This window comes from Cervus canadensis, chromosome 32, assembly GCF_019320065.1.
Source record: "Cervus canadensis isolate Bull #8, Minnesota chromosome 32, ASM1932006v1, whole genome shotgun sequence".
NCBI lineage: Eukaryota > Metazoa > Chordata > Mammalia > Artiodactyla > Cervidae > Cervus > Cervus canadensis.
In genome coordinates, this window is record NC_057417.1 from 20,391,662 (window position 1) to 20,414,976 (window position 23,315).

At 50.5% G+C, this 23,315-nt stretch overlaps 2 protein-coding genes across 7 annotated transcripts; both read left to right on the forward strand.

Moving 5' to 3' along the window:
- Positions 1-3,373: 3,373 nt before the first annotated feature.
- Positions 3,374-8,582, forward strand: ZNF48 (zinc finger protein 48). Of its 5 annotated transcripts, none has more exons than XM_043455361.1 (3): positions 3,374-4,024; positions 4,574-4,700; positions 5,991-8,582. In XM_043455361.1, the coding sequence occupies exons 2-3, from the start codon at positions 4,589-4,591 to the stop codon at positions 7,790-7,792; spliced, it is 1,914 nt and encodes a 637-aa protein (XP_043311296.1). In that variant the 5' UTR covers positions 3,374-4,024; positions 4,574-4,588; the 3' UTR covers positions 7,793-8,582. The 5 variants fall into 5 exon arrangements, with proteins under 5 accessions (XP_043311296.1, XP_043311295.1, XP_043311298.1 ...); XM_043455360.1 differs by having other exon boundaries at positions 3,375-4,405; XM_043455363.1 differs by having other exon boundaries at positions 3,375-4,405; positions 4,574-4,667.
- Positions 8,583-12,683: 4,101 nt separating this feature from the next.
- Positions 12,684-21,121, forward strand: ZNF771 (zinc finger protein 771). 2 transcript variants are annotated; one of them, XM_043455367.1, is made up of 3 exons: positions 12,684-12,777; positions 13,432-13,581; positions 20,062-21,121. In XM_043455367.1, the coding sequence occupies exons 2-3, from the start codon at positions 13,441-13,443 to the stop codon at positions 20,863-20,865; spliced, it is 945 nt and encodes a 314-aa protein (XP_043311302.1). In that variant the 5' UTR covers positions 12,684-12,777; positions 13,432-13,440; the 3' UTR covers positions 20,866-21,121. The 2 variants fall into 2 exon arrangements, with proteins under 2 accessions (XP_043311302.1, XP_043311303.1); XM_043455368.1 differs by having other exon boundaries at positions 12,707-13,076.
- Positions 21,122-23,315: the final 2,194 nt, after the last annotated feature.

The following is a 23,315-nucleotide window of genomic DNA, read 5'->3' on the forward strand; positions in this document are numbered from 1 at the left end:
ATTTAGGTTGATGGGCTTAGGTGGCACTAGTAAAGAACCCCGGAGAAGACAATGGCACCCCACTCCAGTACTCTTGCCTAGAAAATCCCATGGACGGAGAAGCCTGGTGGGCTGCAGTCCATGGGGTCCCTATGAGACGGACACGATTGAACGACTTCACTTTCACTTTTCACTTTCACACATTGGAGAAGGAAATGGTAACCCACTCCAGTGTTCTTGCCTGGAGAACTCCAGGGATGGGGGGGGGGGCCTGGTGGGCTGCCGTCTACGGGGTCGCACAGAGTCAGACACGACTGAAGTGATTTAGCAGCAGCAGCAGTAAAGGACCTGCCTGCCAATGCAGAAGACGTAAGACATGCAGATTCGATCCCTGGGTTGGGAAGATACCTTGGAGGAGGAAATGGAGTGAAAGTGTTTGGGCTGTATTCTTGCCAGGAGAGTCCCACTCCAGTATTCTTGCCAGGAGAATCTCACCGACAGAGAAGCCTGGCAGGCTACGGTCCATAGGGTTGCAAAGAGTAGGATGTGACTGAAGCGACTTAGCTCGCGCGCGCGCGCGCACACACACACACACATTTAGGTTGACTCCCACTCTTCCCTGAGATAAACAACACTGAGCTGGGATGACTATGTGGTGCTATCGTTGTGCACTTGTCCAAACCATTTCCTTGGGCCTCATTTCTATTAGGGGAATTACTGAGTCAAAGGAAGCCACATATTTAAGGCATTTGTGCATATTAACAAACGCCCTCAAAAAAGGTTGGTGGCTTGGCTAAGTTCAGAAATGACATGAATTAGTAGTGACACAATATTTCATTTACATGCTTATTAATTCCAAAAATTATGCTTAAGTCATTCCTGGGATAATGACTTTATAATGATAAAATTTGGGGCCCCAAGTTTCTATGGGGCAGTGAATGGTAGACAGCAGTCTTTCCATTTCATAATCACCTGGATTACTTCTTTTTCATCTCACCATCATATCTTCATAACCACCTATGGCCCTACCAGACATCCCTAGAAGGGCTTCTGTATTTTATTTATTTTTTAAATTTTATTTATTTATTTGGCTATGCAGGAGTTAGTTGTGGGAACTCTTAGTTGCAGCATATGGGATCTAGTTCCCTGACCGGGGAATGAACCCAGGCCCCCCACACTGGGAGTGCAGAGTCTTAGCCACTAGACCACCAGGGAAGTCCCTTCTGTATTTTTAGACATGAATTCAGATTCAGACCCAATAACTCCAGGTTTCGTCTTCTCAAAGTTAGACCTTTCTACAAGTGACTATGGCATGAAGGCTGACCAGCCTTTGGGGGGCTCCCTCCAAGAGGGGCTGGCTCTTTGCCATTTTGGAACCCTCTTACCTCAGTTTCCCAGCAACGTGCCTTGTACATGTTGGACCCCCAGGAAATGTTTGTGGAATCAATCATTAACTTACCATCTTATCTGCAGCTTCCACTATTTTCCTATTATGTAAACTTATGACACATTAATCAGAGCTATTATTTATTTTCCTCTTTTGAGGATTGATTGTAATCATGGAGGATATATATATTTATATATAATTACATAATTATACATATTTATAATTATACATATTTAATATACATAATTACAGTCTATATAGGGATTCCCTGGTGGCTCAGACGGTAAAGTATCTGCAGAATTTGCCTGCAATGCAGGAGGCCCGGGTTTGATCCCTGGTTTGGGAAGATCCCCTGGAGAAGGGAATGACTTCCCACTCCACTATTCTTACCTGGAGAATTCCATGGACAGAGGAACCTGGCAGGCTACAGTCCATGGGATTGCAGAGTTGGACACAACTGAGTGACTAACACTTTCATTTTTTCATATATATATGTATGTATTTGCCTGCTCCAAGTCTTAGCTGCAGCATGAAGGATCTTCAATCTTCATTGCACATCAGGGATCTTTTAGTTACAGCATGTGGGATCTAGCTTCCCAACCAGGAATTGAATCCGTGTCCTCTGCATTGGGAGCTCGGAGTCTTAGCCATCAGACGACCAGGAAAGTCCCCTTAATCATCTTTGGATCCCCAAGCTTCTAGCGCATAGTAGGTTTTCCATTAGTTTGTGAGCGACTGTGCCTGGAGTTCTTCATTCAGGGTCCCCTTCAGCGAGGCTCTGGACTTCGCTGAAATCTTAGCTGATTGAAAGGATCAGCTTGAAAACACCACACTCTTCCTTGGTTACTTCAGCCCAAAGAGTCACAACTGATATTTTTTTACTGAGTACTTTACACATATTATTCTCAACCATTCAAGTTAGGTAGTATCTCCATTTTACAGTTCAAAAAACAGAAGTAACTTCCCAAGGTTAAAGGGAGTAAATGACAAGATCAGGAATAAAACTCTGCATGAATGACCTTAAAGATAATGTCCGCAGCCACTAAACTCTACAGGTTTCTCTCTGTACTACATTCCTATCATATCTTTGTCCATTAGGTCAATGTAGACTCTGTCCACAACATCTGTATGTCTCCATGTTCTAGATGTGAGAAATTGGGCCATAAAGAAGGCTGAGCACCAAAGAATTAATGCGTTCAAACTGCAGTACTGGAGAAGACTTTTGAGAGTTTCTTGGACAGCAAGGAGATCAAACTAGTCAATCCTAAAGGAAATCAACCCTGAATATTCATTGGAAGGATTGATGCTGAAGCTTAAGCTCCAATACTTTGGCCCCTGATGCAAGAGCTGACTCATGGGAAAAGACCCTGATGCTGGGAAAGATTGAGGGCAGGAGGAGAAGCGGGTAACAGAGCATAAGACGGTCAGATAGTATCACCAACTCAATGAACATGACTTTGAGCAAACTCGGGAAGACAGTGAAGGACAGGGAAGCTTGTCTTGGGGTCACAGAGTTGGACATGACTTAGCAACTAAACAACAACAAACATTCGTGCTCATTCCCACAAATAAGACCTCTTCCTGGTTTCCCATACTATAATATCTTGGATTAGTCCACATAACTCTCATGCCCTTACAGTTCTTATTTATCATGAATTGTGTGCTTGCCCCTTTAAAATGGTAGCACCCCAAAGACAACTCTTACATGTGTTTTATCTCTTTATCAAACTGTTGGCATAGTACTGAGGCACTAATAAGTGCTGATTAATATACAAATCTTAATTAACCCTCTCCATCATCAGATGAGCGGCAGAGGCAACCCACCTGCTCCCCAAAGGCAAACATGCCCAGAGGAGATACTGGGGATCACACCCCTGGGACCACTGAAACAGCCCCAACCAGGGCCGCACGAAGCTGAGAAACAAGGTTTAATGTTTTAGCTTCTCCCTCGGCTCCTTTTGTAGCGGCGTAGACCTGTCCCTAGTCTTCCCGTGGCCTCTTTTCTTTGCGTCTGTCTTTGTCTCTGCCAGTTTCACTCTTTGTTCCTCTGCCTCCGGGCTTGTTTCTCGCCAGGTGCCCTGCCCAGTTCCTCCGACTCTGCTTCAGCGACTTGATATCTCTCTTATCTGTTTCTACATGTCTTTGTTTCAGGAGGCCAATCTTTTGCTCCTGTGTGTTTGGTCCGCTGCAGTCTCTCGGTCTCTCTGCCTTTGCATCCTCTCTGACTGGGGGCTCTTAGGGTTACGACTCTGTGAGTCCCCGAATCCAAGTCTAAGTCCATCGGCCTGCCTCTACCCAGCATTTATCTGGCGTCTGCCACTAGCTCCCGATCCTGCCTCGGTCTCCCCCAGCCCAGCCCAGCCCAGCCCCCACCCCCGGCCCTCGGCCTCGCCGACCAGCCCGGCTTTGTTTCCTGCGTCTCGGCGCCCCGCCCCCGCCCCGTCTGGGGTCTCCGCCGCCCTCTGCCGCCCTTTGTCTGCCTTGGTCTTTCCCCCACCCCTTTCCCTGGGTCTGTCTTTGGCTGTCTTTTTGTTTCTCCAGGCTGGGGTGGCTGGAGCTGTCTGCCACCTCCGGAGGTCGGCGCGGGTGGCCGGACACAGCGACAATTAGGAAGAGTCTTCGGCCCTCCGCATCCAGCTCCAGCCCAGGAAGCACACGGTTAATACCACCGAGTTCGGGCAATTGGACTCGGCTCAGAGTAGCCCTCTCCGCGGCACGCGGCTGCCCGCCGGCCACCGAGCTCCAGAGGACACGGGCGGCCCCCACAGGCGTGCAGCTCCTCCAGGGTCCTAGAGCGGCACGGTGCCGCCCGGCGCTTCCGCTTCCCGTCCCCGCCCCCAGCGGCCGCCCCCGGGACGCCCGGGTCCGAGCCCCCTCCCGGTTTGGCGCCGAGCCCGATCCCCGAGCCACTGGTGGCACGGGCACCGGAGCCCCACGGAGGAGCTCCGGAGGGCCCCGGACTGGCGGAAGCGGCGGCTGAAGCGGCGGCGGCAGCGGCGGGAGGGGAAGGGGGCGTCTGCGCGCCGGAAGGAGCAGCAGGTGCAGGGGCGGCCGGCGGCGCGGGTGGGGGTCACCGGAGCCGCGCCCCGTACCTCGGACACCGGAATGCTGTCCGGTGCCCGTGCCGGCCGGCAGAGGGCAGCGGCAGGGCGCCGCCGTCTGCACATGGCTGTGTGACCGTGAAATTTTGTCTGTCTCCTTGCTCAGGGCGGCGTGCCGGCGATGGAACGCGCGGTGGGGCCCTGGGGTCCGGATCTCCGTGGCTCAGAGGAGAGAGAGCAGCTGAGAGGCGCCCGCACAGGTGAGGGCCGAAGCGGTGCACCTCCATGGGCAGGTAATGACCGGGTGGGGCCCCCGGTTCTGGGCTTTGCCTAGCCCAGACCCAGAAAAATAGGACGTGAACTGTGCTTCCAGGGAAGGGGAGGGAACCAGTGTTTCTGAGCACCTACTAGGCGACACGCCTTGAGGGGCATCATTTCAAGGACTCTTTCCCCGTCCCCTGCAGTCATCATCATTCTCGCTGCTCAGTCCTACTTCAGGCCCCGTTCAGTCTCATCCTGGCAAATGCAGCGGCCTCCCCTCAGCCCTTTTCTCTCCAGTGTGGCACTCACTGTGCAACAAGCCACATTGATCTGAGTCCTGGTCTAATCTTGTCTCCCTCCACAAAAATCTTCCCTAGTTCCCTTCTGCTACTAATTAAAAGTGTTAGTCTAGCGTTCAATTCACATCTTCCATGCTTCATCTAGTCCCAACATCCCTTTTCCAGCTTTATCACACATTCCTTTCCATGGTTTACTTTTTCTCTCCGCTCTGAAAGCCTAGCCCCCTCTCTAATGTCCTCTCTCTCTCACGACAGCACAGTTCATTCTGAGCCTGCAATTATAATTATTTGTGTTTTATCTTATCTCTCCTACCAACGCTAAGTATCCTGAGGGACAGCTGTGTGTCTGGCTCCTCTCAGGTACATACAAGATGATTGAAGAAATAAACTACAGATTGGGCTAATAAAAGAAAAAAATCTAATTAGTAAATACTAGGCTTTCCAAATAGAATATAAGGTAGGGCTTAACAGCAGGCTTGGGAATCAGACCCGAGTTAGAAACCTGGCTTTGTTACTTTATAACCTTGAGTGAGTGACTTAAAATTCTCCGAGACTCCATGTCTGTAAAATGGGGACAGTTAATAGTATTACCTCATAGGAATGTTTGCAAGGATTCAGTAATGCTTACTTAAGTGATTGGCACATATGAAAGGAATGGTAAAAGGAGGTTACTGTTACTGAGAGGCACAAACAATATAAGGGTTTCGGAAAATCAGAGGAGAGAGATCTTTGCAACCACACATCATCAAGGATGCCTTTCTGGGGAGGTTGCTATTGAAGATAGTGTGTTAATCGCTCCGTCATGTCCGACTGTGCAATCCCATGGACCCACCAGGCTCCTCTGTCTGGAATTCTCCAGGCCAGAATACTGGAGTGGGTGGTCATTCCCTTTTCCAGGGGGTCTTCCTGACCCAGGGATCGAACCTGTTTCTCCCACATTGCAGGCTGATTCTTTACCGTCTGAGCCTCGGAGGGAAGGCTGAGCCAAAAGGCAGGGTCTACCGCTCCTTTTTCTTTCCCCAGGTCTAGGGAATGAGCATGCGGAGATTTCTCAGCCAAATGAGTTTGAACATGCCCCACAGGAGGATGACTTGGAGTTCAAGGAAGAGGAAGATTTGGCCCCAGGTCATGAAGTAGGAAATGCCTCTCTCAAACCTGAAGGCATTCAGACCTGGGATGACCTGTGGGTCCAGAGGGAGGGACCTGGAAAACCTCAGGCTCGGGACAGAGGCCCTCGACTCCTAGGAGAACCACGCTGGGGCCAGGCTAGTGATCGGGCTGCTGTATGTGGTGAGTGTGGCAAGAGCTTTCGGCAGATGTCAGATCTGGTGAAACACCAGCGAACCCACACCGGGGAGAAGCCCTACAAGTGCGGGGTCTGTGGCAAGGGCTTTGGGGACAGCTCTGCCCGGATCAAGCACCAGCGAACTCATAGTGGCGAAAAGCCCTACAGGGCCCGGGCACCAGCCCAGGGGCCCCCAAAGATTCCTCGGTCCAGGATCCCGGCTGGTGAGCGCCCCACTATCTGCGGTGAATGTGGCAAGAGCTTCCGGCAGAGTTCGGACCTGGTGAAACACCAGCGGACACACACGGGCGAGAAGCCGTACAAGTGTGGCATCTGTGGCAAGGGCTTTGGCGACAGTTCTGCCCGCATAAAGCACCAGCGGACGCACCGAGGGGAGCAGCCCCCCCGGCCCGTGGTGCCCCGGCGGCAGCCATCTCGAGCGGCCACGGCGGCTGCACAGGGACCTAAGGCCCAGGAGAAGCCATACATCTGCACCGATTGTGGCAAAAGGTTTGTGCTCAGCTGCAGCCTCCTGAGCCACCAGCGCAGTCACCTGGGGCCCAAGCCCTTTGGCTGCGATGTGTGTGGAAAGGAGTTTGCCCGGGGCTCAGATCTGGTGAAGCACCTGCGCGTGCACACGGGAGAGAAGCCCTACCTCTGCCCCGAGTGTGGCAAGGGCTTCGCTGACAGCTCTGCGCGGGTCAAGCACCTCCGCACCCACAGTGGCGAAAGGCCTCACGCCTGTCCCGAGTGTGCCCGTACCTTCAGCCTCAGCTCCACTCTCCTCCGCCACCGCCTCACTCACATGGAGCCCCAGGACTTCAGCTTCCCAGGCTACCCGCTGGCCCCCCTGATCCCCAGCCCGCCCCCCAGCTCCAGCCCACCCCCACCTCCTCTAGGCACCAGCCCCCCGCTGACGCCTCGAAGCCCTTCACACTCAGGGGATGGCCCTTTTGGCCTGCCTGGCTTGGAGCCGGAGCCCGGGGGCCCACAGGCTGGAGAGCCGCCACCACCACTGGCGGGTGACAAGCCCCACAAGTGCCCTGAGTGTGGCAAGGGCTTCCGCCGGAGCTCGGACCTGGTGAAACACCATCGCGTACACACGGGGGAGAAACCCTACCTCTGCCCAGAATGCGGCAAAGGTTTTGCCGACAGCTCAGCCCGCGTCAAGCACCTCCGCACCCATCGTGGGGAACGGGCTAGGCCGCCACCACCATCCACTCTCCTGAGGCCACATAACCCCCCTGGCCCAGCACCCACTGCCCCTCGATCACGAGTCCGGGCTCAGCCGTCTGGACCCAGCCAGCCCCACGTGTGCGGCTTCTGCGGGAAGGAGTTTCCCCGGAGCTCAGACCTGGTCAAACACAGGCGCACACACACTGGGGAGAAGCCATACAAGTGTGCGGAGTGTGGCAAGGGCTTTGGTGACAGTTCTGCCCGTATCAAGCACCAGCGTGGGCACCTGATCCTGAGGCCCTTTGGGACAGGAGATGGTCGGGCAAAGCCCCTCAAAGAGGAGCCATCAACGGGACTGGAATGATGGGGTCCAGGGAGGGTGGAGGCCCAAGAGACCAAAGGGAGGGTATCTGCTGCTTAAGCAGAGAAGAAAGGGCCCTGGGAAGTGGTGGGAGGGAGAAGGAAGGGAAGAAACCAAGGGGAGAAAGGAGTGAATAGATAGAGATTTGGAGACAAATGATCTTGAAGCTCAGGAAACTGTCCTGGCTGGGCTGGGTCAGGACCTTGCCAATGTGGTTTATACCCCTAGCTTCTAGAACACTGCCTAGACTACAATAGGCAATAAATACTTGTTGATAAACTAGCCTTAGCCTGAGGGCCCTTAAAGAATTCTAAATTCCTACTGCCTCTTAACCTGTAAATTGACCCCTCCCAACTTTGCCTCCCCCCCACCCCCACCCAGACCGGCATCGTGAACCTGGTTTGTTAGACCTAGGAGCAATGAGACTTCTGAGGTTAAGGGTTAGAGTGTGAGACAGGGCCATCTTGACCATCCTCCTGATGGGGAGAGTACTGTTGGTAGGCAGGCAGTACCCAGCCTCGGGTCACTGGACATGGTCGGAGCCAGGAAGAGGACACTTGGAGTGAGTCCAGACCCAACTGCGCAACCACCTGGACACAACAGAATAGGTGAGAGACAGCACAATGAGCACTCATTTGCTCTGGACACCAAGCCCAGGTCCTGGTGGACGGCAGCAGAGACACACTGGCTGGGAGAAGGGCAGTATGGGAGTGAGGAAAGGCCAGGGAAGCACCAAGGCCTGACAGCCACATCTCCATATGTCTTCTCGCCAATAAACTGCTTCTTATCTGAGGCTTGGACTGGTGTGTGCGTGTGTGTGCATCGTGAGGGGTGAGAAAGGTGCTGAAGGGTCACCACAGACAAAACCCACAAGCCATGTGTAAACCTGCCCTCTTTGAGCCCGTCAAAGAAGTTGGGTCGTCAAAGCTGCTTTTTAGCTCTGGCAACGGGTTAAAAAACGGCCACCAGGTCTGTCAGCTGATGCCCTAGACCTGAGAGCTGGCTGCCCACAGGCACCACCTACGCCACAGGATCTAGCGCGACCCTTAAAAGGTAAAACGCGACGCCACGGGTGGGAGCGAGAGGGGTTGGTGTTAGGCAAGCTCTGTTGCTATGGCGACAAGTACCCGGGAGAAAAGTGGCCAACCAGTCTGGTAAGACCCGACGCTGATGCTCTGCCTTCAGGGAAACCCCGCCTCCCTACGACCCCTTTTTATTTGTCGAGAAACGGGTCATTAGGCTGCATAGCCCAAAGGCGATGTCTCTATCCCCTGGAAGAGGCAACCATATTTCCCAGCCATCCGTGCGTCGTTAGATGCTGGACTCTAATTCCCAGCTTTTTCCAAGGAGGGCGCCAGTAGGGAGGAAGGGGGGAAGAGGAACTGACCTGATTGGCCAGGGACCAAAAAGACTAGGGCGGTTCACCGATCTAAGAAACGAAGTACAAGACTGCTCTGCAACTTCGCTGGCTTGGCATTTCAGTTAATCTGCGTGCGGGAACGGTCCCTGGGTAGAAGCTCTCGCGACATTAACCATTGGCCGGGCTTCCCTAGAAACCAATGAAAGCTTGCTGCAGCGCGGTTCCTCCCAGCCTTCCCACCCCTACCAAGTTGTTATACAGACTCGAAATCCCAGTGTTTTGACTTCAGTCGCGGGATTCTTTGCGGCTTCTGTCCTTAGATGCACACACCCCTCAAAGACCTTAATGGAGGCCTTTGGGAAGATCGTTTCTGCTGGTTTCCGTGTCTCCCCACCCTACCAGGTCGGCTTCCAAGCTACTCTGCAGTGAACTTTGTAAAAATCTGACCACATCACTCCCCTATTAAAAACCCTGCCGTATAGCAGCATGTCCTGTCTGTAAAACTTAACTCCTTAGTTGGCATTCAAGACCTTCCACGTGTGTGGTTTCAGCTCTGTGCCTCTTAAATGTTTTGTTTTGGTAACTTGGAATGCTCCCCACCCCCTATCCAAATACCTTAAGCGTTACTTCCTCCCAGAAGCCTTCCCTAAACTTCCAGCCTGGGTTAGTACCCTCTTCCTCTGAGCCCTTAACACATCAAGAGCTTCTTTAGAATAAAGAGACATTCAACAACAGCACTACCTACTGCGTGCTGGGTATTGGACATAGAAAGATGAACAAGATAAAATTTCTGCCCTCAGTTTCTATGCAGAAGATAGACATTGAACAAATATTTTCAAGTGTGGTAGGAAGCTTGCAGGTAGGAGAGAATCCTATATGATCCAATGCCTCGTCAAAGAAGTGGCAATTATGTTAAGACGTAAACAATGATGTGGAACATGCTAAGAAAGGAGGAGGTGAGAGATGGGATAGCGGATGGTGTGTTCTCTGTACCAAGTCCTTGGGGATTCAGAAGCTCAAGTAAACTTCTACTGAGGCTGAAGGCAAATAGTGAAATGCAGAATAGTGAAAAGAAAGGTAAAGACTTTTCCAAATTCAACTTCCTACTGCCTAATTCTAAAAGGGGCCTGGCACACAATAGACCTCCCTCAATACTTTGGTGAATGATGTCCTTGAACATGATGTGCCCTTCACAAGAGTTCACAGTCTCACCAACTGCTACCTGTTTGTCTATCTGGCAACCCCCCACTCATCTTTGAAGGTCCTTTATCTCTTCAGTGAGGCCTGCACTCAATATCCACTCCCTTCCAGGGAGTTATTCACTCACCCCACTATTTTCCTGCCAGAACACCTATTATTTCCTTTTCATATGTATATTATATATAAAATATTATCTAGGCTTCCCTGGTGGCTCAGACAGTAAAGAATCTGCCTACAATGCAGGAGACCCGGGTTCGATCCCTGGGTTGGGAAGATCCCCCTGGAGAATATATTATTGGGTTTTAAAACTTTTTATTTGTTTTTGGGTGTGCTGGGTCTTTGTTGCTGCGCAGGCCACTCTCTAGTTGCGGTGCGCAGGTTTCTCATTTCAGTGGCTTCTCTCGTTGTGGAGCACAGGCTGTAGTCACACAGGCTGCAGTAGTTGCGGCTCCCGGGCTCTAGAGCACAGGCTCAGTGGTTGTGGCACTCCGGCTTAGTTGCTCCATGGCATGTGGGATCTTCTCCGATTAGGGATCGAACCCATGTCTCCTGCATTGGCAGGGAGATTCTTTACCACTTAACCCCCAGGGAAGCCCTACGTGTGTATTTTAAAATCATTATCTTCTTCTTCTTCTTCTTTTTTTAAAATCATTATCTTCTTTACTAGACTAAGAGATTCTCAGGAACTAGCTCGGATTCCAGGTAGATACTTGTTCATGATCCTCCTTCTGCAAGTGTCTGTTCCCAAATCCTCCCACAGTAGGAGGACCTTCCAGTGGGGACTTTCACTGCTCCCCGCTGAGTCTCCTCACTGATTCTCTGAATCAGGGGGAAGCACGTCTGGCCTTTTGCTAGATTTCCAGCCATAATCTGACCCCTGCCTGCCTCTTTTCCAACTCCCACATGATATTCCTCTTCATTTGGCTCCAGCCACACAAGTCTTCTCTCTTTCCCTCAGACATGCCAACTTTAATCTCACTATAAAGTTTCTGTAGTTCTCTCTAGAACATTCTTCCTCTAGATTTTCAAATGATTAACCCTTTCTCACCATTCAAGTTTCATTTCATGTATTAGTTCCTAAGAGATGCCTTCCCTGCTCACATTAAAGAAGCCCCCAACCATAGCCACCCTCTGTTGCACCATCTGGTCCTATTTCCTTCTGATACTTATCCTTAGCTGAAAGTACCTTATTTACTTGGTGACATTTTGTACACCCTGAGAAGTGCCACAGTAGTCAAGGTTTTCGGCTCTTTTGTTCAAGACTGCATCTCCAATGTCTAAAATGGTGTCAGGCACACAGTAGGGCTCAAAAAATATTTGATGAGAGAATGAACACAAGTGGTTTGGGGGATCCTGATTGTATCATACTCATTTACCTTCTTTTCACAGCTCTGAGGAAGAGCAAAACTTTGACGAGATGTAATCCCAACATCCAAATTATGCTCTGGGTTCTGCAGACTGAGGATCAGGCTTCACTCCTGGCTCTGCTACCATTTTCCTCATGTAACCTCAGTTCTGAGAGATAATTTGGTGCAACAGAAACAATATGAGCTTTGGAATTTGTTACTTACCAGCTATATGACTTTGAGCAAATTACTTAAGCTCTCTAAGCTTTTAGTTCCCTCATTTGTCAAAGGAAGATAATATTATTGATCCCCACAGGGTTGTTGTAAGGACACTAGGGATTGTAAGCACTTACTGAATGTTATTTCTCTTTTCTTTCATCATTTCTGAATCCACATTGCCCCATTCATAAAATGCGAGAATTAGGTTATCTTTTTCAAGTGGGAAATACAAGAAGTGGGAAAATACAGATCTTTATATATGAACTATCTTAATTTTTAAATGTTGGGAATTAAAATTTGTAAAACCTCTCAGGCTTTTTTTGAAGTTTACTTTTAAACCTGAGGGCCAAAATACTTCTGTGGACTGGATCTGGTCTGTGTGGTATAAATTTCCACCTAGGCTACTGGGCTGTCAGAGATGCTATGACAACACTTACTGTGGAACTTAGGTAAATCAGTTTACCTCCTTGAACTTCAGTTAGCTCATCTGTGAAATGGACCCACCTTTGTGAGGAGATCAGGGGTGTAAAAAAGGCTTAGCATAACGATGGCGCCCAAGAGGCGCACCACACAATAAATGGCAGCGATAACTGGGGTGCCTGTTGGTAAGTATGTACTAAAGGGGCAAGGTATCCCAGAGACCAGGAAACCCGAAGGCAATGCCGGGAAAGCAGAAAAGATGGAAGAAGAGGCAAAAAGAGGGAAGGAGAGAGGTAAGGAGGCAACAGGGTCCGCCCTCCAGGCGGGGCGCCAGCGAGAGGCCCAGGCAGGGGCGGGAGCGCACGTGGCCTATTTCGGGCGGAGCAGACGCGCTTGGCCGCCACGGAGACCTCCGAGCCGGCCAAAGGAAACGAGCTTTGAAGGTAGGTCACAACTAGACTGCGAGGACGTTGAACACCGAGTAGGCCGGCCTGGGGTCTTTGGGAGTTAGGGGATAGCTGAAGGCGCTGGGTGTGGGCTTGCCACCCTCCCAGGGCAGTTTGGGCCGGACGCCTGGGTCCTCTGGCCCCTCCCCCTCGGGGGCGGAGTTTGTGTTCTGAACCAATGGCCGGTTGCCTCTGAGGCCCCGCCCACGCCCCGCCCCCGGAGTCGCGGCGTCGCAGAGTGCCCAACCGCCCGGCGCCCTGGCCTGGGGCAGCGCGAGCGCCCGAACCTGCGGCTGGTGAGTGCGCACCCCCCAGGGTCTCCGCCCCGATCCCGCCTCCAGCCCGTGCCCTAGAGCTCCGGGCCGCTGACCCAGGCTCCTGGGAGTGACTCAGCGCGGGGAGGGTGGCGTCTCACCGGGGCTGGAGATTCGAAGTGTTCAGGGCCTTGAATGCCAGGATGAGTAGCGTGAACGAGTCTTTCGAGCTGGTCCCGGGACAAGGCTGGGGCCTAGGGCCGGGTTGGGATACAGGGAAGAGGGTCAGACACAGATCTGGGCACGGGAGGAGAAGCCACGGCTGCATCGCCTTGTGTGGGCCAGAGCCATGGTCGGGGGGGGGCGGGTCCTGAGCTGACTCAGCTCCCTGCCCCAGGACACCAAGATGCCCGGTGAACAGCAGACGGAGGAGGAGGAGGAGGAAGAGATGCAAGAGGAGATGGTGCTGCTGGTGAAGGGTGAGGAGGAAGAGGGTGAAGAGAAGTATGAAGTGGTGAAACTCAAGATCCCTATGGACAACAAGGAGGTACGTGTCCCACACCACGGGGGTCCCATCGGCCCTAAATCTGGTGCAGGTCCAACCTCCCTCAGTCAGAAGCCAGGGATCCTCCCCCTACTTTCCCTGGACTCTCAGGCTTAGAATCTCAAGAGTTGGCCACCCATCCTTCTGTCCCATTGTCCATGCTGCCACAATACAGATGTCACGCCTACTGTGCCAGGCTCTGTGCTGGGTGCTGGAGAGTAAATGCCCTCCTCGGTTTCTCGTGGAGCTTGATGTATAGCAGGGTTAGACTGACAAGGGCGTGGAAGGTTTAAAGAGGGGAGTTTTAAGCAGATCAAAGTATGAGTTAGATTTCCCCTTTCGGGACCCTAGCTGCCACTAGGTATATTTCTATTTCCCAGAACTCTACAAGACTCCCACCCCAAGCCACAGCAGCCCTTGTGTCCATATGCAGGGTTTCTGGGCCCGGGTTCCCTGATTTCTTCCTGCACAGTGGCCAGTTCCCAGGAAAAGAAAGTTCTGCTGCCCCCTAGTGGGTGTGGTGGGGCCTAGGGGGAGGGGGCTGGCTTCTGTGGCCTCCTCTTCCAGTCAAAATAACTATTTAGGGAATTCCCTGGCGGTTCAGTGGTTAGGACTCCATGCTTTCACTGCCTTGGCCCGTTTAGTTCTGTTTTTCTCAGGCCTCCTTGGCCCATCCTCCTAGCTCAGCCTGCCTCTTCCGGCCCTGTGAATCCCCTGGTCTCCTTTGGCCTGTAAGTTAAGAAAAAGACTCCAGAGTTAGGGTGGACTTCCAACTCCATCAGTTACTTACCAGCTGTGTGACCTGTGGCAAGTTTAACCTCTTTGTGCCTCAGTTTCCTCATTGGTAAAAGTGAAATCATAATAGCACCTACTTCTTGGGATTGGAAGGATTAAATGAGTTAATACTTGTAAAGAGTTAGAACTGTGTCTGGCACACAATAAACACTCTGTACATATTTGTTGCTATTATTATTCATTCTTCCTCCTAAAGTTCAGGACTTTGGGCTAGGTCATCCTTCTGGAGATGTTTCAACTCATTTTTATCAAGGCCTCAATAAGGCTGAATCCTGGGGCTGGATGTGAACAGGGAAACCAACATAGAGGCCTAGACAGAGGAGTGAAGGCAAATAACTCAAGGCAGTAGGAAACGTTTCAGGGAAATAACTTTGACATGGGCCTTGTAAACTTAGTGGGAATATGGCAAATAGAGGAGGAGGAAGGGCATTCCAGGATGAGGACACAGCAAGTGCTCAGAAAAGATAAGGCCAGAGAAACAGATGGACCAGAGAGTAAAAGGTGTTTGCGTATAGTCAGCCTATAGATTTGTACCTACTGTGTTAGGTTATGCAGTGCCATGAGAAGCTTCAAATCAGAGAAGAGGCATGATCACATTTCCTTTTTAGAAGAATCGTTGGCTGTTATGGGGAGACCAGGTCAGGTAAGGCTGATGGCCTGCTCTAAGGTACTGGCAGCAGTGGAGGGAAGGTGGAAAGAAGGAGATATTTGGGAACATTGTTTGGAGTGGCTGGAGCTAAGGATGGGAAGGGTGGGGGTCGGCATGGCTAGTCATGAAAGGGCGGTAGGGCTACACTCTGAATGGTGTCACTTAGTGGTTAAAAGCATCGGCTCAAATCCTGACGACCACATTTACCAGCTTTGCCTCAACAGCTTTCTCAACTATAAAATGAGATAATGAAAGTAAGATCCTTGAAATCCAGAGTAAATATCACGTGGGTGACTGGATTTGGAGGAGAGTAGAAATATGAGTTACACACACACATCCCACAAAGATTTAGCACTGTGCCCACAAAATAGCTCATCAACTTGCTGTGTGGTCTCCTTGAGTCTGGGTTCTTATGAAATAGTGGTCTCCAAAGCTCAGTGTCCACATTCTGTGAGTCTCAGCTCTCACGTGGCCAGTCATTGTCCAGGACAGGCCCTAATTATGGTGCACACAGGGATTAGAGCAGTGTCTCACCTCCTATCAAAATCCAAACTATCTTTAATTAATAGAAAGATTTTCCCAGAGGGCTCTATGTGCATCCAATTCTGTCTTTTCCTGCTTAAAATCGAACCTTGAGTGGTTTTGTTTCCCTAAGCTCCCACGCCTGGCATTCCAAACTCTTCATCCTTCAACCTCATGGCTTCATCTCTAGTCGGTCAGCATCCTTCCCATGCCCCAGTTTCAAGTACACCTGACCTCGAAGACTTTGCCCGTGTGGTCATTTAGCCTGTAAAATGCTCTTTACTTTTCCCATCTGCTTTCTCTGGGAGTAGTGCGCCTCTCTTCTAGATCAGTTTTCATTTTTAACATGCATACATTCCACTTGGGGATCTTGCTAAAGTGAAGATTCTGATTCAGTAGGTTTGGAGTGGGATTTGAGATTCTGCATTTCTAACAAGTTGCCAGTGACGCTGCTGGTCTATGGACCACCCTTCTTGTTGCAATGAGTGAGGGACTCAGGTCAGGATTGTATTATATACTCTGTACTCCAAAGAAGGGAGATTTGGACAGCTAAAAGAATCCAGGGGAGGGAGACAAGCTGCGGAGGTGACCTCAAACTTGTCAGTGAGATAGGATTGCATCATGGCTGAGAGAAAAGGCATTTTGGACAATGACAGCCTTCCAGTGTAAACCCTGGCCCTGCTGATGGATCAGCTGTAGGGCCTTGATGGTCACTTACTTCTGAGTCTTCTATCCTTATTTTAAAATAGAGCTAATACAACCTAACCCAAAGGGTTGTGAGAATTTAAAACAAGAACATGGGTGAAAAGTATTTATTGCAGTTCCTGGCACATAGTGAGTGCTTAGTAAATGGTAGTTATTTATTAATTAGAAAAGTAATGGTTGAAGAAGAAACTGGAACGTTTGCTCTTTTTTTAAACTTAAGCAGAAAGGCAAAAATCACTAACTTTAAATACTTGGATTATCACATTATTAAACTACATCATATCCCCCTAGTGCTCTCATGTTAAGAGTGCAGATACCCATTATTCTAATTTTAAAATCTGACAGTCATAGAATTGAAAAGACATGTAAGTCTGGTATTTGCCAAACTTCATTCACGTGTCTATTGCTCACCTGTTGTGCTCATTTATTTAGTTGCCTTCAAATAGATTCACGTTGTTTTGATAAATAAATTTACCTTCATCTGAACAATAATGCTGATAAAACTGTGGGTTTCATGTGATCTGTTGTTTTTCTAATAACCATGAAGATAAATACATGATGATCATGATGATAAAAGTAAGCCTACATAATACTTAGAAGCCTTTTGCATTCTGTGATGTGCATACTTCAAGTCGGGAAATACTTAATGTTACCTAGCCTACCTTGCCCTCCTTGGTTCAGTGAGGCAGGGGGAGGGAGGGACTTGCCTGGGGTCTTAATGAGCTAGACTCAACCCCTCACCAAGATTCTTCCTGGGGCACCCAAGGCCTCTCCTCCTGGAGTTGGAGATTTCAAGGGTACTTGTGTGAAGAATTTCTTTTTCCCAAATTAGTGAATCCAGGGTTAAGAAAGTCCTCAGGCTGGTCGGTCACCTAAAAGAAGGGTGCCAAAGAAAAAAAAGGGGCCAGAAAAATATAGATATAATGAGAAAAATTCTTTCCACGATATAAACCCCATAGTTGTTAAAACCAGGGCAAGACTGGAAAGTGTGACCTTGAATTCAGACTGTGCCAAATTGCTGTGGGGAGTTTCTCAATTTAAAGTATCAAGTTGTATTTTAACCTTGAATCCCTCTTGGAGAGTGCCAGGCACTTGGAATCCAGCCGCTGGCACATCTTGGCACTCTGAGTGCAGGGAAGCAGTGTAGCCTACTGCTGAAGGATGAGAACTCTATAAAGTCAGTCCTGACTCCCATGGGCTATATCAATTTAATCTCTCTCAGTTCAGTTTTCTCAGTTTCCAAAAGATAATGCCTGATCCTGGGGGTAGGGGTGGGGGAAGAGGGGTGACAGGAAGATTTAATACAATAATGTATTATACATAACAACACTGTCAAATCTTACACTCTAATGTTGTTATCACTAATATCATTGTATAAACTGTTGTAGCCAGGGTTGCCTTGCTTGGTGACTAATTTTTCAAACTGCTTTGTTTCCACATTTCTGAAAAAGTGAAAGTGAAAGTCACTCAGTCATGTCCGACTCTTTGCGACCCCTTGGACTATATACAGTCCATGGAATTCTCCAGGCCAGAATACTGGAGTGGGTAGCCTTTCCCTTCTACAGGGGATCTTCCCAACTCAGGGATCGAACCCAGGTCTCCCACATGGCAGGCAGTTTCTTGACCAGCTGAGCCACAAGGGAAGCCCCACATTTCTGAGGTGGTTAACAAAAAGCTGCTGTCTTTTAAAAATTAATTAATTATTTTGGCTGTGCCAGGTCTTAGTTGTGGGATGTAGGATCTAGTTCCCTGACTAGGGATTGAACCTGGGCCCCCTGCACTGGGAGCATGGAGGCTTAGCCACTGAACCACCAGGGGAGTCCCAAAAAGCTACTGTCTTTTTTTTTTTTTTTTTTAAGCTACTGTCTTTAACAAAGGATCTTGAAGGCCCTGAAGCTGCTCTCCTTACAACTTCAGAAAAAGGCCTTAATACTCCCTAATTGTCACCTCTCTTAAACTGTTTCTTTATCTATAAAAGAATAATGATAATTATTTGGTAGAGAAGGAATATGGGGAGACAGAAGCTAATGCTGTCTTATCCTTAATACACGCCTGGTTTTTCACTTGGTCATGAATTAATATTCTATTTGCTTAGTCCATGAAAGTGAAAGTGAAGTACCCCATGGACTGTAGCATACCAGGCTCCTCTGTCCATGGGATTTTCCAGGCAAGAGTACTGGAGTGGGCTGCCATTTTCTTCTCCAGGGTATCTTCCCAACCCAGGGATCGAACCCGTGTTCCCGCATTGCAGACAGGCACTTTACCATCTGAGCCACCAGGGAAGCCCTGCTTAGTCCATAGTAGAGATTCAACATCACTTTTGCTAGGATGAGCCTTCTCTTTTCTATGAAGGAAGCAGTGTGTCCTCAGTACTCCTCTTGACTGTTAGTGCAAACTGTTTTCCCTTCATCTGCCTCTTATAAAGCATTTCTTTTTCTGATTTTATCTCTAGAGACCCAGACCTCATGAAACTGACATATTCTCCAATTTTTTTCATTTCAGGCCTCAGAGTATTTGGGTTTCATGCTTGCTGCCTTTTGTGCAGCTTTAAAAAATGATAGGTGCTTGCTCTTAAAAGTTTATTAAAGAGTCTAAACTTGATTGTAGCCTGGCTCTAAGACACCATGCTCTCCTGGGTCTCTGATCTCACTGGCTGCTCAATCTCCTTTGCTGGCTGCTTCACATCTTGCCTCCCAGTTCTCTCTAGTCCCTGAACTCATCCAGTCTCAAGGCTTTAAAAATCCCCTGCAGGCTGATGTCTTCCCAGTTTACATCTCCAGCCTGGGCCTCTCCCCTGAGCTCCAGATGTGTCCAGGACAACTGTGGGTAGGATCAGAAACAGACCACAGGTACCAACTCGTTGTTCCCCCCGCAACACGCCCCCCCTCCCCCCACCATTCTGTAGATGACAACTCTGCCTTTGCAGTTGCTAAGCTCAAAATCCTTGGAGTCATCTTGACGCCTCTCTTTCTTTGTATCTCATGTATAATCTATCATCAGGTTGGCTGTCTCCAATTGCAGAATATATCCAGAAGCAGACCACTTCTCACCACTTTCACTTTCCACCTCTGTCACCTGGGTCCAAGCCATTGTCTTCTCTGGCCTGCAGTACAGGGGCCTCCTCGGTGGGTTTCTGCCCCTTCCCCTCCCTCATTCTGTGGAACCTTTTAAAATATGAGTCTTATCTGTCCCTCATTGCTCAGAACCTTCCGACATCTCCTCTACTGGTTCCTCATCAGATTCTCATTCAAGGATCTATGCTAAGATAACGCGCCTTAAGGACCACTCCATGGATTACTCCTCCCCTACTGTGTTCTGCCCTAGGCACTTTTTCTTGCCATTCCCGGAACGGAAAAACTCCTGCCTCAGGACCTTGTTTTCCCCTTTTCCCTTCCGGAAGCTGCTCTTTCACCTCCTTTAGGTAAAGGCTCAGATGACATCAGTGAGGTTTCTTAACCCTATTTAAATTTACACCATCCCCCCAGTACCAGCACCCCTTTTATCCATTCTTCCTGAAATTATGAGTTTAAAAAAAATTTAATGCTGAATCCCCAGTTCCTAGAACAGAGTCTGGCACATTACGCGCTCAATAAATTTTGGTTGAATTAATAAAGAATAGCTGGAACGACACCAGGCATTGTGATATGTGCGTTAATTCTCTCATTAGACGCACACAACAGTACTGAGAGGTGCACCCCTTGGCTTTAACTACTGTACAAACTGGGGACGGGGAGGCTGCAGCTGGCGGAGCCCCAGGTCTCTGGCTCCCAGGTCTCTCCGTCAGGGCTGACCTGTCCCCCCTCTCCCCACAGGTCCCGAGCGAGGCGCCAGCGCCGTCGGCAGACCCGGCGCGCCCACACGCGTGCCGGGACTGCGGCCGCGCCTTTGCACGCCGCTCCACACTGGCCAAGCACGTCCGCATACACACGGGCGAGCGGCCCTTTGCGTGCACCGAATGCGGCCGGCGCTTCTCGCAGAAGTCGGCGCTGACCAAACACAGCCGCACCCACACGGGCGAACGGCCTTACGAGTGCCCGGAGTGCGACAAGCGCTTCTCCGCCGCCTCGAATCTGCGGCAGCACCGGCGGCGCCACACGGGCGAGAAGCCGTACGCATGCGCACAATGCGGCCGCCGCTTCGCGCAGAGCTCCAACTACGCACAGCATCTGCGCGTGCACACGGGCGAGAAGCCGTACGCGTGCCCGGACTGCGGACGCGCCTTCGGCGGCAGTTCATGCCTGGCGCGCCACCGACGCACGCACACGGGCGAGCGGCCGTACGCCTGCGCCGACTGCGGCACGCGCTTCGCCCAGAGCTCGGCGCTGGCCAAGCACCGGCGCGTGCACACGGGCGAGAAGCCGCACCGCTGCCCCGTGTGCGGCCGCGGCTTCGGCCACCGCTCCAACCTGGCGGAGCATGCGCGCACGCACACCGGCGAGCGGCCCTATCCCTGCTCCGAGTGCGGCCGGCGCTTCCGCCTCAGCTCGCACTTCATCCGCCACCGTCGCGCGCATATGCGGCGCCGTCTCTATATCTGCGCCGGCTGCGGCCGGGACTTCAAGCTACCAGCTGGAGCCACTGCCACCGAGCGCTGCCCAGATTGTGAGGGCAGCTGAGCCGCCGTCTCTTTTCTCCGCGGGGTGCGAGCCTCTAGCTGGGGAGGGGCACTCTGGGATTCCAACCTGGGGCTGCGTTAACCTGGACAACTCCCCGCCCCACCACCAGCGTCTTGAATAGGATGGGACTGGCAGGTCTGGCTGCCCTGGAACTGGGAGACAGGATTCCCCTACCGGGATCCCTGGAAACGTGCCCACTTCCCCCTCATTACATCCCCTCGGCCCATGTTAGAGTGAATAAAGTATTATATCCTCACCCCATCCGTGCCTGTGAATGAGGTGGGCGGGGAGAGGCGGGGAGTTGGGGGTCTCCCTAGGCTTAGGTGAATTAAGTGAATCGGCATGGATTCAAGTGGGGCTATAAGCCCAAAAGGGAAGTTCCAGGAACTGGGTTTGTGGGTGTGGAGTCATTCTACACTTGCTCCTTGGCTATGTCTTCATGAACTCAGATCTAGAAAGGTTCATAAATTTGTGACATTCGTGATCAACGGGTAATGCATTTTGCAGAACTTTGGTGAGTGGGCATGAACATCATGCAACTCAGTCTAGCAGAGAAGCAATAGTGGCAACTTTGTGTGCAGGTGTATGCTCAGTCATGTCTCTCTGTCAATGGTAGCCCACCAGGCCCCTCTGGCTATGTAATTTCCCAGGAAGAGTACTGGAGCAGGTTGCTATTTCCTTCGGAATCTTCCCAACCCAGTAATTGAACTCATGTCTCTTGACTTGCCTGCATTGGTAGGCGGATTCTTTACCGCTGCACCACCTGAGTTTAAAGGCCTTCAGTGCTACATTATTACTAGCTCATTTTCATCCTCAAAGCATTCCAAAGTTAGGTAACTCACTTTACCTCTATTTCTGCAGATAAGCAGATAGGTACTGACAGCCAGTCAGTAGTCCCTTGGGGGACTGACAGCAGTCCCTTGTCACTGGGACAATGATGGTGGAGCTATTGGATAGGAGAGATCCTCAGTGCAATCTTGGAGTTTAGAGAAGCTCTTCTCAGAGGTGACATTTTTTTTAGCTGTGCCCTGCAAGGATCTTAGTTCCCTGACCAGGGATCGAACCTGCACCCTCCTCCATTGGAAGAAGCGTGGAGTCTTAACTACTGGACTGCCAGGGAAATTCCCTCAGAGGTGACATTTGAGCTAGTCTTAAAATCAAGAGAGTTGGGGTTGGGGAGGTATGAAGAGAGCCCCAGAACCTGCATGGCAGACTTGTTAGAGCTTGCAGACATCCCCGGGGGTGGAATGTAGAGACAAGAAGCAAGGAGGTTGGCAGGAGACAGACCACTAAGGACACTGAAAGCCAGGTGAATGGTTTAGAGGCCACACAGAAGCCTTGGGGGATTAGAGGGGAGGGAGGGATCTGACATATTATAGAACTAGACTTCATAGGAGTTAAAGTGGACCTGGGACACAGGAGAGCTGGGCTGATTTCACTTCTTAGCTTGGGGGACTGCAGGCAGTGTCCCTGAGATGGGGACACAGGATGAGGAGCAGGAGGGGAGTTAAGTGGCAGCCATTGTTGCAGCCCAGTCTGGACACAAAAATGTGGGGGCATCAGGGAGGTGATAGAAGTAACAGCTCAGGGGTGTCAGGTCTGGAAGCTATGGCACCACATCCAGAGAGGGTACTCAAGAACTTGAATCTGTGAATAAACAGCCAGAGGTAGAAAGAAAACCGAAGTGTCTGGGAAATCTAGAGGAAAGTGTTTCACAGAGGAAATTTAGCTGTCAGATGCTGCTCTGGTGACCAGTGTGTGTGTATGAATTCAGGGAAAGCAAAGAGAACAGTTTCAGTTGAGGTGTGTGCATGCTCAGTCGTGTTGTGTCTGACTCTTTGCGACCCCATGGACTGTAGCCCGCCAGGCTCCTCTCTTTGTGGAATTCTCCAGGCAAGAGTACTGGAGTGGATTGCCATTTCCTCCTCCACAGGATCTTCCTGACCCAGGGATTGAACCCGCGCCTCCTGTATCACAGGTGGATTCTTTACCCCTGAGCCAACAGGGAAACCCCTCCAGGGAAGGGGTGGGGGTGAAAGCCAACCTTGAGTGGGTTAGGGCAGAAATGAGAGAATAAGGAAGCAGAGTGGGTGGCTTGGCTGTGAAAATCATGATGGAAGTAGCTGGAGTTTTGTTGATTTTGCCTTATCAATAGGGAAGAGGCTTGATTATGCTTTATGGGCTGGTGGGAAGGGCTAATGGAAAGGAAGAGACCTTAATTATATAGAGGAGAGAGGAGATAATTGATCAAGGAGACAGGATGAAATAAGAGATCAATAAGATAAAGCTCTTGCTATCACTGACGGGAAGGTTTGGAACTTAAAGCAGTTCCAACCTGATGGATTCTCTTACCAGGGAAGTAAGAGAGGTCACTGGTTAAGAGGGAGTGAGGCCGTTAATAAGAGGACTGAGGCCAGTAAAGTGGAAAGCTTCATTTCACTGATGTGGAA